The 17518-nt window shown below is 44.0% G+C and overlaps 1 protein-coding gene across 7 annotated transcripts in view; it reads right to left on the bottom strand.

Annotated features, from left to right (window-relative positions):
* LOC149371484 (adenylate cyclase type 8-like) overlaps nt 1-17518 on the bottom strand; it is a 427973-nt gene that overhangs the window by 18515 nt on the left and 391940 nt on the right. For all 7 annotated transcript variants that reach the window (XM_089565713.1, XM_089565712.1, XM_089565714.1 and 4 more), the window contains exons 9-17: nt 16943-17101; nt 13204-13354; nt 7822-8007; nt 7153-7476; nt 5792-5895; nt 5503-5704; nt 4035-4118; nt 3190-3356; nt 752-827 (exon numbers count right to left, since the gene is read on the bottom strand). In XM_089565713.1, the coding sequence (XP_089421839.1) occupies nt 752-827; nt 3190-3356; nt 4035-4118; nt 5503-5704; nt 5792-5895; nt 7153-7476; nt 7822-8007; nt 13204-13354; nt 16943-17101 (1453 nt within the window). The remainder of the gene's footprint in view (nt 1-751; nt 828-3189; nt 3357-4034; nt 4119-5502; nt 5705-5791; nt 5896-7152; nt 7477-7821; nt 8008-13203; nt 13355-16942; nt 17102-17518) is intronic.

The following is a 17518-nucleotide window of genomic DNA, read 5'->3' as shown; positions in this document are numbered from 1 at the left end:
ACTTGCACGGATGCTTTGGCATTGATTTGGGCTTTTGGAAGCACTAGTGTCAGAACGCAGTAAAATTGATTACGCTAATGAGTGCACATGTGCAAGTGGCAAGAAAGGTAACGTCACTGGACTGCCTCGGTAATAGAATAACGCCGTCGTCGTCCATCTGAGCCCATCGAACAGGAAACTAGACAGCAGCGGAAGAGTGTCGCATAACAGTAATAAAGTAAAGAGAGCCAGACTTGAAACTTGTTCTGCGCGTCTAAAGCGTTTACTCTTTTTCAAGGGATTTGTTTAACAAAACACGCATTTAGCTTAGATTCATTCCGACCGAGTATGCAACCCCTGCATACTCGGGACACTAAGTGGGATACGCCAAGCCGTCCACGAAATATACTTACGGAAGTGAACCTGAAGGAATTCAATGAGAGTAATGTGGCCTTTTATTTTTTTCAATAAAGGTAGCTGATATAACTGTTCACTAATGCTCGGAAGTAGTCACCATACCAAAGTTAAATTAATTTGTTAGGACTCGAATTGTGAGCTATTAGCACACAGAACTGGAACATTCAGTATCCTCCACCACAAGATTTCACTTTTTCTTCATTTACTGATATTTTCGGCTGCATTAGAAGTGAATTGACCCTTCAGTGTTCTTATTTTATTCAGAGACAAAAATATAAGCATCTTTAACATTGTCAAGGAATAAGAAAGTGCATCGTCTCAAAAGTTTCTGACCATTTCTGGTTCAAGGACTCACCAGTCTGCAGTGGTAAACAACGATGTAGAAAAATACGGCGATCAAGATTGGCATGCGATCCTCCACAGACAGAATGCTGAAAAAAAAGAGACAGGTCGTTAGCAAGGTTAATAATTAATTCTAATGAGCATTTATGCTCTTCGCTCTTTACCTAGCTTTCCACAGCGCGTGACACCTAACAGTTTTATCTTGGACACTTTAACTGTGTTAACCCTACTTTTCACGTATTTTTAGCAAAGGGAAAAAATTGGTTCAGAACCTTACGTGAAAGATGAGATCAAGAGCGCGCTATTTTAAAGCTGGTATGATTCAAATGACAATTTTGCGCTATGTGGCATGTTGCTGCTAGGAGGTCTTGCTTGTTAATTCAATCTCTCTCTCTCAAACACAAGGTCTCACTCAACAAAAATGAAAATTTCTTGATTTAAAGGAAGTAGCATTCGATAATATGCTCCATGACACATTGAACAGTTGTTCAAATCTGGTTCACAATAAATATTACTATTGCTCAGGCTCAAAAAGAGCACGTTTCTAAAATAAAATATTGTTTTTTGGGGAGTTTAACGCCCCAAAGCAACTTAGGCTATGAGGGACACCATAGTGGAGGGCTCCAGATAATTTAAGCCACCTTGGTTTCTTTCACATGCACTGGCATTGCTCAATACACAGGTCTATCATTTTCCTTGCATCGAAGTGCGACCGCCGTGGCCGAGATCGAACCCACGTCCTTTTGCGTCAGCAGCCAAGCACCATAACCACGAAGCCACTATCGTGGCACAAATAATATGCACCATCTGGACCAAATTGACGTTCTTTTAAATCTACTCCGGCTATGAGGGACGCCGCAGTGAAGGGTTCCAGAAATTTCGAGTCACCTGGGGTTCTTTAACGCTCAATGACATCGCCCAGAAGACGGGCCTCTAGAATTTTACCTCCATATGAATTCGACCGCCGCGGCCGGGATCGAAACCGCGTTTATCGGGTTAGCAGCTGAGGGCCATAACTACTGAGCCACCTCTGCAGCGTTGATCAAGAGCGTGGTTTCTTACGATCGAAAATAGGCTCCCAGTAGGCACCACGTTGCACTTGGAATATAACCGTATTTTATCCGGTAAAAATTTTTTCAGCAAACTTTTACTTAATTGAGCATAAATGTTGCTTAGATAAGTAGCTAAATTTAGCGGTACACATTATTGCAACAATTTGTGAATTATTTCTGTAAGGCGACAGAACTAAATACGCCCCGCATCTTACTTGAGAATCACTTTCGTGGTTGCCAGGTGTCAGCACAATCACACTGACGCATGCTAATAAAGAAAACTATTCGCTGTCATAAATGGCGTATAGCACAAGGGCTGTAATCGAAAGTCATGTTGACGTCTTTTCCGCCAAAAAAGCCCATAGCTAAAACATAGGAAAGTAATGACGACATATACTATGGTGGAAACTGAAATATAGAACCTTGTGAAAATATTTCGAAGGCGAGGCTGTTTAACTTTCCTCCATTTGTGACTAAAAAAAAAAAGGATGCAGTAGTCACCTCTGCGGCAGTCACGGAAAGCGTAAACCAGGACCTTTCAGCACTGCTCCGTGCCTAGACTATGCTGAGCCGGGCCAAAGGCAAAGGTGCACGCGTCTGGTTGTGCTACGAAAAGCCTCTGTACAGGCGTAGAAATTCTATATAAGGTTTTCTCGTGACTACTGAACCAGACGAAAACTCCGTTGAACAAGTTTCAATGCTCGACAAACAGAAAACGCCAGAGCTGGGTTTCACAGTTTCCGAAGCTAAGGCAACGTGAGGCAACTTTGACGCATCGTGATGCGAATTCGAAATTGTATTAACCCATCTAACGCAAGCAGTTTGAGAAAAGCAGTCACGTGCCATCAAAACACTCGAAAGAACATGCGCATGCAGTTTATGTGAATGATGTCAGCAGTTTCTGGATTATTACAAACAAAAACGCGATACCATTCAAAACGAGAACGCTCTTCGCAGACGCAAAATACGGACCAATATACCAGAGAGGTCGTGTATCCACTACCTCGCAGTATTACACTTTTTATGCTGCATCGTAAAGCGTCTAGTATACTCGCCAAGCAACCTCATAGAGCGCATGAGACCCTCGAGTGCGCCTGTGGGAGTCATGGTATAGTGAAGTAGATTGGCGACGATTCCTTTGGTGTTGATTCTATGGTCCCCGGGAGGGCTATAAGCACGCCTTTCTCGTGTTTGTTCACCTGTTTTCACCCAGCAAGCACGTATAAGCATTGGTGTTCATGGTTACGCCTTTCAGACGAGAATCATCACTTCACCGAAGTACTCGCTGCTATTGCGTAGGGAAGTATGGCGGTGCATATTTCATGCTGGAAGCACATTCGAAGCCGAACTGCACAAGGCGTAGGAGACGTCTTTAGAGGAGAATCAAACAACTGCTTACACGTCGTAGCCTTTGTGCGACCTTCTGAAGACGTCTGGGAAGAACACTTTTACGAGCAGGATGTCTGTGAGAGCCATGGCTGTTAGCATAGCAACCTTTATAAGGTAGTTCAGTTTGATGAAGGCAGAACAAGCAACCATATAGAGCATCCAGGAAAATACATAATACTGAAAGGACAAAAGAAAAGGCAGCATCAACCTGTGTTAGCGATTCAAACTTTCATATGCAACACTGGTTTGCATGCATTATGAATTTTTGCACCTAATTTATTCTTCTGAATTCTGCTTTCAACATCTTTGTAGGTTTCGTGCTAACTACCAATGATCTTATCTGTGAAATTGCAGCTGTAGAATAGCTTTGGAGCAATTAGCTTCCTGCTTGTGCCCATGTATGCCAGTCTTAAACATTGTTTTGCAGAGCACTTTCATGAAAGTCAGCAGCTTAAAGAATCTTTTCTACCAGTTAAGTGTTCCTCTTTGCATTAGATTCCTGCTTGAGAAGCCGTTAAATAAGCAAAAAACGTTCCTTCGTTTCATTGACAGGCCCAGGCGCTACCTACACGATTTCTCATTCTTTATACACAAAAAGTAAAGCTTATTTATTGCTTCCTTAATAATAATAATACTGATGGATTATCTTGTGATGCCAAGTAATTAACCTGGTCTTCTTTAAAGGGCTAAAAGTTGGCGGTTTCTCATTTTTTACTTTAACTATAGGTGTGACTTCGCGACAGCAGAAGCAGGCACCTTTCTATTTGCATCATTTTAAAGCTGAACAAGAAACAAGTTCCAAACTATGCGTTTTGGAAGTTACAGCTGCCAGCGAGAAGGCACAGCTCACAGTACCTGAGGGTAGCAGCATAGCGGACTTTCTGAGGGCTCCTGCCGGCACTGAATAGTGGAGTTGCTTGATTGACGGTCACACACAAACTGAAAAATAAAGTTTTTTGGGAAATACTGAGCACGTTTACCCCTCAGCCTTCAGAAAATTGTGCCGGTAAAGAATACAAAAGTAAAAGGACCAGTAGAACATCTGTTCATAAAAAGTTTCAAAACTAAAGACTTCGCAAACATTTTACCTTAGCTTACATACCAATCTATCTCAAGTCTGCTGTTAACTCGTTTACAGATTAATACAATGACCGTACTCAATGCCTCGTTAGCTACTTCTCTTAAGTGCATAAAAAATGTCGAAGCGATTCAGTTGCTGACAAAGTTGATGCACTGCTCAAGCAAGTAACAAAGCTTCTTAAGGCAATATTTTATAAAGTTCAATCGTACTCGTCCGCCGACGGATAGCAAGATGGGGAAGCTTCTTGCTTCCATGATTGCCTCAACCACACTGCGACCTCTTACGGCCTAGCGTAGCCTGATGGTCTAGACTAGGTATAACGTTAAGAAGCATCACTAACGCTTCAGTTTTTAGTCGGTGCCGACGATTGCAAACAAAAGCAGTACATTTTGGTGATCAGCAGTGTTTACACGATTATTTTTCACCTGACACGTACCTAGATGCTTACTTTGGAGAAACCGGCGTTAAGAGCAATGTCACATTCAGAATCTTCTGAAAATATGGCCCTATTTTAGCTCTCTTTAACTGCTTGAGACCATTTAACTTTATTGAAGGCACAAGGTTGGACACCGCAAGCACAGTAAAGGTTCCTACAGCTCCAAGTTACGCATGCCATATATATATATATATATATATATATATATATATATATATATATATATATATATATACTTGTTATCGTTATTTCTCGTCCTAGATTCTGGTTTTTATGCACTTTGCTCGATTTGTAGGAGGCAGTTTTGCGTTAGAACTATAATTACGAAATTACGCTTTTGGTTTCCCTTAGTTTGATTAGTGTTAAATTATGTCGAGGGAATTCTCTCGTAGTTTTATGCTTGCAGCCTGCCCGATTTCTAATAAATCGCTAGGCTTGCTTTTCACAGAATATCTGGAGCCTGGTATTACTGGCTCCGAACAAGCGTACTTACAGATGTCATTTTCCTTGTTCGTCAATGAGTATAATTTTCGCTAAGAATAATTATTCCGTTCTGTAGAGTAGTTTCAGAAATCCGAATTTGACTTTCATTTCACTAAACCTTCCATGGTTCTCTAGTCACCATCGTCGTTCCTAAAGCACAGGTATGACAATTTTTTAGTCTTTAAGAGAACACCCATTGCCACAAAACAGACACCCAAATAAGAACGAAAACGTTATTCTTTAGTAGAACTTAGAATCATTGTCTAAAAGCGCATTACTTTGATATGAATACCTGGACAAATAAAAAATCGTGTCCTGCTTACCATTGTACCTGTGGAAGCAATATACATGAGGAGGATGGTAGAACAAATCACTATATTTCTCCAGAAGCACTGTTCCTCCAAAAGTTTAGAAGCTTTGACAAGACTGGCTGGTGACCAACGGCACTCACTTCCCACGGCGGCAAGGAGAATAATGGCCAGAAGGCTGGACACTACGGAGTACGACACTGTCATAAATAACGACCTGAAAAAGAAAGGAAAGTGTTCCACACGTCTTGCGAGCTTATTTTCATCAATCCCAAAACAATCAACATCGCATAAATGAACTCACTTTGGCAACATAACTGCTTGACAAATGATTATGAAGATCCACGTGATGAAGGCACAAGTCATGTTCGAGCGAAACACCGTGTCGTGAACTTGATGCTGCTGAAACTGAAAGAAAAGTAAAAAAACTGCTTGAAGAGTCTGGTCACCTGTGCTTTACGAAATCTAAAAACGAGAGTATGCTTGGTACTTGACGAACAGTTTATTTCTACACATACACTGGGCATTCCCGGGCCACAAATAGGTTGAGGTTCAAGGAGCCTGGAGAACAATCTTTTCCATTTGTGGCAACAAATTTCAATGCATAAATCATGGCGCTAAAAAATGTATTGATGCTACCGTTAACGGCCAGCCGATATTAAGCGAAAAGAAGGTATACAGGCTTACTCCTTGCGACGCTGATAGTCTCTCAATTCTCACTAATTACCTATGATGGCGTGAAGTTAGGAAAGCAGCTACTTGCTCGACACAAACGCTGCTAATATTTGAAATAATTCCCGGAATATCTGTCAACCTTCATTTAACTCCCCTTCACTCGACTCCGGACTTCATGTGTTCCTAACGGCATAAATGAAAATGCATGCATTTATTCTCTAGCTTCACGCGCACTCTTAATGATGCGCCGAAAACACGTACAAGGAAACATTAAACAGCAAAATGACCGTCAAGAACTACCGATGTCGCCGAGCAGCTACAAGATGTACCGATTATGGAATAACCACACGCAAGAGAGTGTCTTCGATTATGCGCTTGGACCAGAGCACCTGTATCACTATTATCGCTGTCATATGAGCAGAACGGTGCGCCTTTCTTCAATCTTGTCGCACATTTTTAAGATGCGTTTTTGAGCGCTTTCTACCACTTTAAACAGTTTTCATTAAATTTCGCTTTTATATTCTCTTTCTAAACTTTAGTTTCAGAAAAGATTATCGTAGAGTTATCCCCTCGTAATAAGGCGCCGGCATCACCCTCACTGTGGTATTATTTCTTTCTTCTTTCTTGTTCTCGTGGTTTCACGGAGCACCTCATAGTTACTGCATGGTCGTCATTTCATAGCTTAATATTAGCCAGCGCATGTCTGCACGTCTTGCTTGCCCTAGCTTGGAACAAGTGTCAGATCCTTTTTTATTCCTTCACACTACACTAACGTTTATTATTGAACTGCAGTTTCCACTCAGAATTCTCTCTGTAACATCCGCTTCTGATACTTTCTCCCTCAAAACCCCAAACCCATAACCCATAAACATAAACCCCCACACAAGGAAAGTTCCTTCCATTTCATCCTCGGTACTGCCCCTACAGATCCTGACCAGTAAAGAACGTCGTTACTCTCAGGTACGGCTTGCAAATGAATGCAGAGCGAACCTGGTTTTCAGTGAGGTGGCACTTGAAAGAGAGAGTGATCAGGTTGACGTTGTCCCTGCACATCTTCTTGTTGCTCTCGACCTCGATCTCGTGATCAATGATTTCGTCCACGTCCTCGTTGACCGACGACGAGAGGGTGACCGCCTGTGGCTGCTGGCCAGAATATTCGCGCGACTTCTGGCTTCTGCGCACTGAGGATCCACGTGAGTCCTGCCTCGAAGGGCGGCGGCCCGCGTCACAGGATGGTGGATCGACACCTGGCGGCAAAGATGCTTCGCCATCTTCCAAGGTCTCGTCATCGGCGAAGGCGGCCAGCGACTCCAGCTGCAGTAGGAGAACGAGGGCATCCGTCTGAGAATGTAACAATACGCTTCTGCCAAATGTTCCACATATTTGCTATTTCGCAGAACGTTGCTTTCGTGCCACATTCTTTCTATTTCTACAAAGGCGCTGTCATTTTACAAAACCAACCTTTTTTTAGTCAACGCAAGCATTACCGCAGTTCGTCAACGGAAGTTTCAACTTCCGCAACACTTTTCTTCACTGCAATGTGTATAGGATGGTAACGACTCTACTCGCCAAAAGTGTGGCCGTCTGCTTTCATGGAGGACACGTCAGCCAAAGGGTGCATGCAGAGAAGATGTAGACAGGAACTAAACAATGGCTTACGTTTTTGAAGGGTATCTCAGGCGTCCACTCGGCCGTAGCGTCGTCGTCCGTCGCCCCTACAGTACTGTTGGTACTGGCACTGGAGCGATGGTCTCCGCCTGCGCCATTGGCACCGTTGATCATCGGAAGGCTGACAGTACTCTGCCTGTCTTCTGGGTTGCTCCGCCGCTTGCGCCGCTTGTAACCCTACGCAAGTGACAGGAGCATCACGTTCGTCAATGGCACTGCTTTCATTTGTGGCATAGTTTTGATTTGGCTCTTGAAAACATTTGTAGCTTGCAGATACCAATTTGTGAGCTAAAGCAAATTTCTTTGTGTTTAGACAGGTGCAGATTGGTCGTCTTAGCCACTTCCGCCTTCCCTAAGAATATAAGACAGGTACGCTGTGAATATTTTGCTTGTCTTCGAAAGTGTGTTCCGCAACGCTGACCGTTTGGTGGAAAACTGGAGAAAGAAGAGCCATATTTTGTTTTGTTCAATAACTGCAAAGAATTCATTTGAGCAAAAACAGCGAGTAATTCATGTGATTTCGGGAAAAAAGCAAAAAGAGAGCACGTTTTTCACTGTCGTGGAGTATTATTGGAGACTTTCGGAGAATACGCGCATTTGACCCAAGAACTGGAATAAAAATAAAGACTGAAACGCTTATGGTGCGTTTAATTTCTGGAAACATTACAGGAGACCTAGCAGAAAACTTCACAACGGCCAGAAAAATGGCTTTAAAGGTATGAGGTAAACTCTGTTAACGCTTGTTACGTTTGTCTGATAAATCTCATGTTTTGAGCGACAATATAAGAGAACTGTACGTAGATGAACTCTTGCCATGGTCACGTCCAGAGAAAGCATTAAAGTTGTAACAATGAGCAGATTATTGCTACTGCGAGAAAAATATCGCAGCGCTAACCAAGTGTTCACCGTCTCTCCGAAAGAGAACGTGGGATAATAGTCTTTAGAGAGGAAAAATAATGGCACGTGGAAAAAATCCGTCTACTTCGGGCGTGTCGCAAGGGACGGGCAAGAATATCTGAAAGAGTAAGTCTGCTTTCAACGGGAAATTAGAGAAGAAAGCGAATGGCGCGTGGGCCCACCTTAATCGCTCTCCTCAAACTCGCACGTGTCCGAGTTACTTCGTTGATTTAAAGAAAAACAGTCATTCCGTGAAAACAATCCAAGTAAAACGATTCCACGTGTTAACAATATATGGCGGTCACGCGTGTCCAGCGGTACCTGGGGCGACGTCTCGTGACGGCCTGCCACCTGCGTTCCCGGCGAGATTAAGCGCATGCTCAGTTTGAGCATGCAGGGGTGGGCCGCGAGCGAGTCCGTATTTTCGGTGACTCTTCTTTATCGTTGAAAGCATGGAAAACAACATTTCTGATATTTTATTACGGACTACCGCTCACACGTGATGCACTAAAGAAATAGAGGCAATGTCAGTGCGTATGCGTGCCAGGGTGCGGCACGCTAAGACTATCAATGATGGTTAATTTTTCGTGAATATCGGCAATTGTTACGGCGAGCAGACAACGGAGGGTCATTCATGCTTTTAGTCTAGAAATATGGGTGTACTAGGGGCGCGCGACCACTGCCCGGCTCATGCTGTATATGTGTTTAACCTAGCTGGTAAAACAAGTTGCTTAGAAGGAAACGGGACTGATGAAATCGCTTGGAGTGCGACCTCGTGTTGCTCTTAAAACGCCAGAAGTGCTCTGCGCGGCGCTTGGGTAGACTTTTACAAGAAAATTGCTCAATTGGGCACTCGTTTTCAGCCCCTTCTTCACGCGATCGCTGAACCAGTATTATATGTATATATTTTTTAGCGCAAGATCCATCTACGATAACTTTACTCCACTTTCTGAAGTAGCAATTTTCGATTTTAGAAAGCGACTGAATTCTCTGGATGCTTGAGGTACCTATTTAATTCAGTGATGAAAATTGCTGGAGACAGTAAATGTCCTCGGTCCTTATCGAACAATCTCGTATGAATTCATGTGTTTAGTATGAATTTATATGCGTTATTATGAGCTATATGCGTCACAAATGTGTCTCATATGAACTTATAAGGTCAGCATATGAGCTATGTGTCGACAAGCGTGCCTCGTATCAACACATATACTTCATACGAGTTTATATGTGCCGCAGATGTGTCTTGTATGAACAAAGATGGGCTGCATAGGTGATTATGAGCGTCGCAGAGGTCTTGGATGGGCACATGTGCTGCATAGTAGTTCACACGCTCCGCAAATGTGCCTTGTATGGACTTATTACATATGTAGCATTTCTCAACTAACACGCTACACTCATGCGCATCGAAGGGCTCCGATGTGCATTGAATCAGCGTACAACAACGTCGTGCGAAACACATAGCCGCTCATTAGTGCAACGTATACAGTCGGCCGCTCTTGAAACATGTGGAAAAGAAGCGACGCCCAAGTGACTAACAAGTACCTAACCTACGCATAAAAAAAAAATATCTGGCCTGTTTCGCATAATTTTCTTCTTTCTCTCTTTGTGGCCCCTTGGTTGCTGTAAATAGCGGCTACCCAAACAGTGTGGCGTTTGGCGTTTCCAATTTGCTTGGATAAACGTTAAGCTGGAAGGTAAATACGGCCTTCTCTGCTTCGTAGAGCCGTTGTAAAGCTACATAACGAATAACGCAAAGTATTATCGAGGCAGAGCTCCGAATGCGATAAACAAGAGCACTAAGAAGGAAGGTTCCGGCGCTGTGAAAATTATATATATATACAATAGTGTGGCACTGCTTACCACAGTGCACATCAAGATTCGCAATAATATGCAGTAGATGTCCAGCCGGCTAAAGTGCACACCGTGAATCAGGTAAATAAACACGTCACCTTAAATCTAACCGCTGAACTGCAAAGTAGTGGAAAGCATAGCGTAAGTCTTGTCATACAAAATTAATGCCTGAGCTCTCTGTGGCGGTCGTGGTGTAGTGGTTAGTGCAGTGAACTGTAGACCTCCAGGACGGTGGCTCGGGGTGCGTGTAACTTTTTTTTGCCTTTCTTTTTTTTTTACTTTTTTCATCGAATAACTTGTATGGCAGTTCTATTGTTGCCTCCTTTTCAATTCTAGCCCGGCCTTTTCTTTTCCCAATAAACTTCTATACAGCACACATATGACACGTGTGACATACGTGTGCACGTATGATATACGCGGGAAGGTATGTATACACATGACACATATTCCACAATTTCGTATGAACCATATATACGGTACATATATACGGTTGGTTGGTTTATGGGGTTTAACGTCCCAAAGCGACTAAGGCTATGAGAGACGCCGTAGTGGAGGGCTCCGGAAATTTCCACCAACTGGGATTCTTCAACGTGCACTGACATCGCACAGTACACGGGCCTCTAGAATTTCTCCTCCAAAGAAATTCAACCGCCGCGGGCGGGTCGAACCCACCCGCGGGGGTTGAGATTTTTCGATACGGATAGCTTGTTGGGTATTATGTTCACATGCAATACATCAAAACCACACGGTGGGCATGCGTTCTGAGCATACGTTATGGCCGCTGTTAAAGTTAAGGCCCTAGATGTTTTAGTATAGGGTGGGTCCTGACCCTCAGTGTGGGGAAATGGGAAGTTCCTTTTTCTGTGCCGGCTTCAGTTACGCTACTGACTAGCTTTGTTCGCTAACCTAATGAATACACCGCTTGCCTTAGAGTCCATTCAAAAGATTTAGGAGGAGTGGCTGAGAAAACTTCAAGAGGAAGAGGGGGAGGGCAAGACAACGAGGGGTCGCTAAACTGTCACCCCCCGCATCTGCGAATTCCTGCGGCCTTGTTGGAGCATTGCCACTAATGAGCCTGCCTTTCCACACAAAAAAGCTTTGGTAATTGTTATTTATGAATAATTTCAGTGAAAAACAGAAGGTTTGTGATTTTCATATATGAGACAAGTGAACAAGTACAAAATCGTGAAGGAAAAAAAATCTATGTGCATCTGCAAGTTTCTACACTGCCTGTACTGTGTCTGATAATTTTCTGCCCCCGAATTAACGCCAGCACCGGACTTAATCAAAACTAGAATCTCATTTTCAAAGTCCATCGCACGCTAGACAGTTTGTGAGTGGCTTGTGCCCATGACCTTCGCAGTCATAGTCACCGATTGTGGCATGAGTCGAGACTCCGGCCAGTTGACCACTGTTCTTACGTGTGAATCGTTTTGGAATTCCGACTCATGATTTGCTGATGCTTATTGCAGGCTCCACTTTATCAGCCGAGTAGAGGCCGTAGGAAAGTATCGTGGGCGAGATGGCCGAATGTATACCGTAAATTATGAGGAATATAAATGGTTCAGCAAGCAGCATGATGATTCGATTGCTTTCCATGTATCAGAGCTGCCTTCTTTCATCCCGGTGGACGGCCTCTTCGTACTATGGACTCGAGGAAGAGAAAGAGTTTTGACATTGTCCTGCTTAGTGGTTCCATCTATATAACCATCCACAGGAGTCATCATGCGCGTGACTATCATCTGAGTGCATTAACTAATAAACGGAGTTCATTATGCGCCGAGGAAATGGTACTGAATGTATGAATAATCTATATCAAATAAACTTTCCACGCTGTCTTTATCGCTGCCGACCTGTCCCACTGTACGCATCCCACTGTGGATACGCTCCACTGAAAACTACAAGTGCGTGCCTCCGTTGCGTTGTTGTTGTTGTTGTTAGCCTTTGAAAAGCATTGCATGCAAGAAATTGTTCCAATAGTACTTCTTCGTTCTTCGGGAATGAAACAATGTCTCTTCCATTTTTCGATGACAGACACACCCTGAGCACACGATGTTATAGAAACATCTCATGAGATGAAGGTATTTCGGTTAAATTCCCGATGTCGGCGCATCAGGTAAATTTCACATTTCCTTCGGTTTTGTTCATTGTGCGCATAAAAAGGCTTCATTCAGTTAGGCGGTAAATGCAATGGCAGCGCATTAGAAGTGCGCCTGTTTAAGTGCACACTGGAAAGCAGCACGCTTTCCTAGAACAACAGCAGTTAAAATAGCTCGCCTGACAGGAGCGCTGCAACCAGCGAAATTATTCTTATGTGACATCCTGTTCGAACACTTTAAAGAAATTTGGGAGCTACTGACGTTTAGTATAGGATATAACATAGATTTAGTGTGGAAACGCATGGTTAGAACCATGAAGGCACATAAATAACCAAAATAAATTTTGCACTAAAAGCTGGTAACTCATGTCTTATTCTTACAACAAAATCAGATGCTTCAACCATACCACAGGTTTCGCAAGTAATTATGGACAAAGGTGTGCTCTCCGCCTCGGCCGTTTTTGAAGCTGGTACAAAGCGCAAATGGTTAGGAATTTCCAGGCTTTGCAGTGGGAATGGAAACGTGCCTTTTTGTACGTCGTGGGCTCCGTGCGCTTGATGAGGAAAGTTTGCACGTTGTGCTGTCTCAGATATGCGTCTCGAGTCTCTCCGTAGCCGGGCTCCACAGCGTATGAGTCTCCCAGGGCATTCAGAGTGGCTTGAGACACATGGACACGCCTGTAAGAGTGTAATAACAAGTACAGTTGCTTCCACATTTACAACTGGCTGGGTCTTGCGCATCCAGTTTCCGTGGTAGCTGCGGCCACCTTATCCCCCAAACTTATCAATCTCATCTGCCCCCCCCCCCCCCCCCCCCGTTACGCTTGCCTTCTCGTTCTCGTGGAATGTATTCCGTTACTCCTAACAAACTTTGGTTATCTCGCCTTCGTATTACATGCCCTACCCATGCCTATTTATTCTTCATTTCGACCAGCTCTTTCCCTGTCTCTCGTCATTTTCTTTTACACAAATCACTGCGTTATCTTGAAATTAAATGATCAATTTTCGTCATCCTCCATGCTTATGCTCCATAGGTGAGTACCGGCAAGATAAAGTCGTTATATACAGCTGTTGTTTACTTCTGCACAGAGCGAATGTCAAACAATTGTCGTCAAAAAACAATAAGCCTGTTTCTGCCTATTGCCTTACGTTTGCAATCTTTTTTGTTTCTCTGTAGTTCTTTCACATACTGCTTATCAGTTGTAAATTACAATCTTTATGTTTGGTCTATTAGATTAGCTGGCTCTTTGACCAACTGTTTTATATTTTCGTAATTAAAATTTATGTGTTACTAGTTTCGTTTTCTTATCTCATGTTAAATGCGGGTTATGGAAACCTCTCAGCAGCATAAATGAAACGAAACTTCGACGAGTTACGTGCACTGAAGCGGTTACTTTGCCTGAAAGCTTTTTTAAGGTGCATATATGCCGAGGTAACAGCGTGTTCGAAACTCTGTACACTGATATGGAGATTATTTTCAACTTTCAGCGGGCTAGACGCGTCCCACTAAATGAGGAGAATAACAGTAATAGTTACATTGTTAACTATTCAATTTAGTCAAACCAAACTACCTACGAACCAACTTACGAGTAGCACGTCTTAGCTATATTCTGATGCTCTACACCGCAGACAACGCTGTGCTGAAAAGGGCGCTCTTCTAACTCAAACGATCTCGGGTATGCTCTACGATCCTGGATATGCGCTACATACGGGAGCAGCTAATAAGTCTACCGATTGGAATATGTGGAAGAAACTGGTGGAATGAATACTGTTGTGAATGCAACCGACAAAGCTAAGTTGAATCTAGCAGATTCGCATTCGAGCCATTCGCATAAAAGTAGCCCTACCTGAACTAGGCTTGTTCCGTCTAACCCACTAACGACAAGCAGTAATGAGCTCCTGCTCCAATTTATAAGGCAAAGAATTCGACCGATTAGCATGCTAGCTCACGGCTTCGCCCAACGTAGGCAAATTGCCGTTCGATCATATATCTATACACTGCAACATACATGAATTTCTAAACACTTAAATAATCGAGAATTTGCTAAATAGAAATTACATGACGTCCCGTCCACCCCAGAAGAAAGGAAGCCCTTCCATTTCGATTTTGGGTGCAACCGACAAAAACCAGTTTATTGCGAAAGCAATACTACGCCAGGTCTATAACTGCGCGTCGCGTGGTCCGTGGACCCCCCTGCTCCTCGAGGAGCCGCCGCCGCGCCTAACAGAGGGTGTGACATCAGCCTCTCCGTTGCTATGGCGACTCGTGACGTCAGCTTGTTGTCTCCTCCGACGTACGCGCGCGCGCACGCGGTACTGCCATGTCACGCCGCTTGGCCACCGACGTCTTCGGCGGCTTCGGCGCGCTCTGACGGTGCTGGCGTCGAAACGGAACATGTGCTTATTCTGCGCCGGGCGCGTCGAAGCCGCGAACCCAGAATGCACCGCGCGCGTCGTCTGCGGAGCACGTAGCCGCTACTCGGAGGCAGCAGGCCGGACGAATGGATTTCTGCGCATGCACGCCGCTTGTCGCCCGGCGCTGTCTCGCGTAGACGCGGCTGGAGTGTAGGGGGGCGATTTCAGCCCGGCGCAGCGTCGCCAACGTGACCTGTCCAACAACAACCGCCGCGCTTGCGCGTGCCGAGAACATATAGGACTAAACATCGCAGCGATCGGCAGTTGCGCATGCGCCGTAGCGGCGCATAGCTAGCATGCCGGGGCAACTACCACGCGCCCTCCATCGCCTTTCTCTCTCTCCTCGTTCCTTTCGCAACCCTCCAGACCCAGAGCTAAACCACTGCCAATTCTTTATTCATTTAGCAAGTGTATCTTTCCAGGAGCTTAGCTTTTACAACACTTGGAGATCTTGAAGTGCCAGCCGCTGTATCTGGCTTAACCCATGCGCGCAGATACGAAGGCAAGTCTATGCCTCTTTCAGTCAAATGATCAATCCTCTGGTCGGCAGGCATACACGCCCGGATGGCAAATGACCGAACTGATCATCGAAATCATCTCGATCACCTCAACCAAATAACCTTGAGTCCACTAGCAATAACTTCACATTCTCACCGGCAAGTAGGCTAAATAGCAATGACCAATCCTCATTCTTCGCAAGATGACCGTGTGATCCCAGAGTTATTACTTTGATGTGCTTTTAAGACGACAGCTATGGCGGCGATGCAGTGTTGGTAATGTAAAACTGTGGCCATGTGAAACGTGTAAGTCCCGTGGTGGACACAAAACAACTGTAGTTGCCCCTTTATCACCAAGGAGCATGACGAAAGGTCGGCCAGTTTTTGGTTACGCAGGAGACCCAAATTCTTCAGCCATTACAGCAGCGTAAAATCGCGCCTCGCAATTTTATAGCTGTAGCAGTAAAGTCTGGCCCAATGAAGAAGTAATGGAGGAGGCTCCAGCCTATACAACTGTTTCGAACTGCTTTTTTCAAGCCGTTAACTCAGGCCTAAGAAGGCGAAGTTCCACCCGACGGTCGCCATTCTTGTTAGCTGTTGCACAATAATGTTTCAATACTTTCCCTTGTGCTAAAGGCAGAGCACCATTCTCAACATAAGTGTATTACTTAAAATAAATACTCGCTACGAGATATACAACTTGAGGTTATTCCTGTGAACACTAAAACTTTTCATTTCTTTTGCTGTTTCGAATCCCGAGGACAATTTACAGTGTTTGGTTTGTTTCGGAGAATATATTCTAAATCTTACGAGCGCTAAAAAAAGCGTTGATTCAATCAAAGCTTCCAAGTTTAACTCAGAGCCAGGCCTTTCAGTGTAACCATACAGAATTTTTTCTAACCTATCTTCCACAATAGCAAAGGCACTCGCATGAGCCTTAAACTACTGGCACTCGCAGGCCACGTGCTTCTGACACTGTAAGCCATTCTCAAATAAAACTCCATTTCTCAAGTACATAAGCACCTAACTGTATACACAGTTTTACGAAGTTTCATAGCCCTGTTGATTGAAAACGGGGGATTTTATAAGGAACTCACTTAAAATGTCTTGCATGACAGTAACATATTGGGTTTTCACCCCACTGTTATAAATAATACTATTTATAAAAGCATGAGAAGCTCCTTGTTTGAAGTCTATTTTCCTCTGGTAGCTGTGGTCAGGACTGAAGTAATCCGAAGTAAGCCCGCCGATCATCTCTGTTTGTCAGTTCTTAATCTCCGCGTGTTCTGTATTTCCTTCAAGTGCATCTTTAATATTGGCACTTGATTTAGGGTTATCCGGAGAGTACACTTACCCTGCTATTCCTCCCGACTCCATGTGATTGGCCAATGTGACGTCATTTGACCAGACATCGAACTGCCACTTGTGGAGTCCCAGCACGCCGCACAACACGGAGCCCGTGTGAATCCCAATTCTCATGTTTAGGTCCACGCAGGTTGTCTGCCGAACAAATCTGCAAAGGGGACAAAGTGTACGACACCACTTTTTAGTCATTTCCTCACTCGGGTAGCCCGACTGCAGATCCCAGAGCGAAACAGTTTAAATGATTAAGAAAGAAAATGAAAAACAAATACATTAAATGCCCAGTGATCTTGAACAATCCCAGCTTAAAATACAACAGAATCGGCTCCTTACGACAAGAAACTGCACAATACAACCGGGAATCCTGTTGTTTATATTGACAATAAGTTCTATCGTGAAGTCCCAAAACACTACAGGAATATCTCTTGTGGCAACTGAAAATGCTCTGTTGCGTTGTTTGATAAGGAAGACCTCACCGAAATTACATTTGCGAGATCACAGCCATGTGCTCTTAAGAAAGAGGAGCAGGACTACAGGCACTCTGTTTCCTGTCCTCTGTTGTGTAGAA

Source organism: Amblyomma mixtum, chromosome 1 (genome assembly GCF_055824585.1).
Source record: "Amblyomma mixtum isolate Tamu chromosome 1, ASM5582458v1, whole genome shotgun sequence".
In the NCBI taxonomy this organism is placed as follows: Eukaryota; Metazoa; Arthropoda; class Arachnida; order Ixodida; family Ixodidae; genus Amblyomma; species Amblyomma mixtum.
This window is presented reverse-complemented; position numbering and strand designations above follow the sequence as displayed.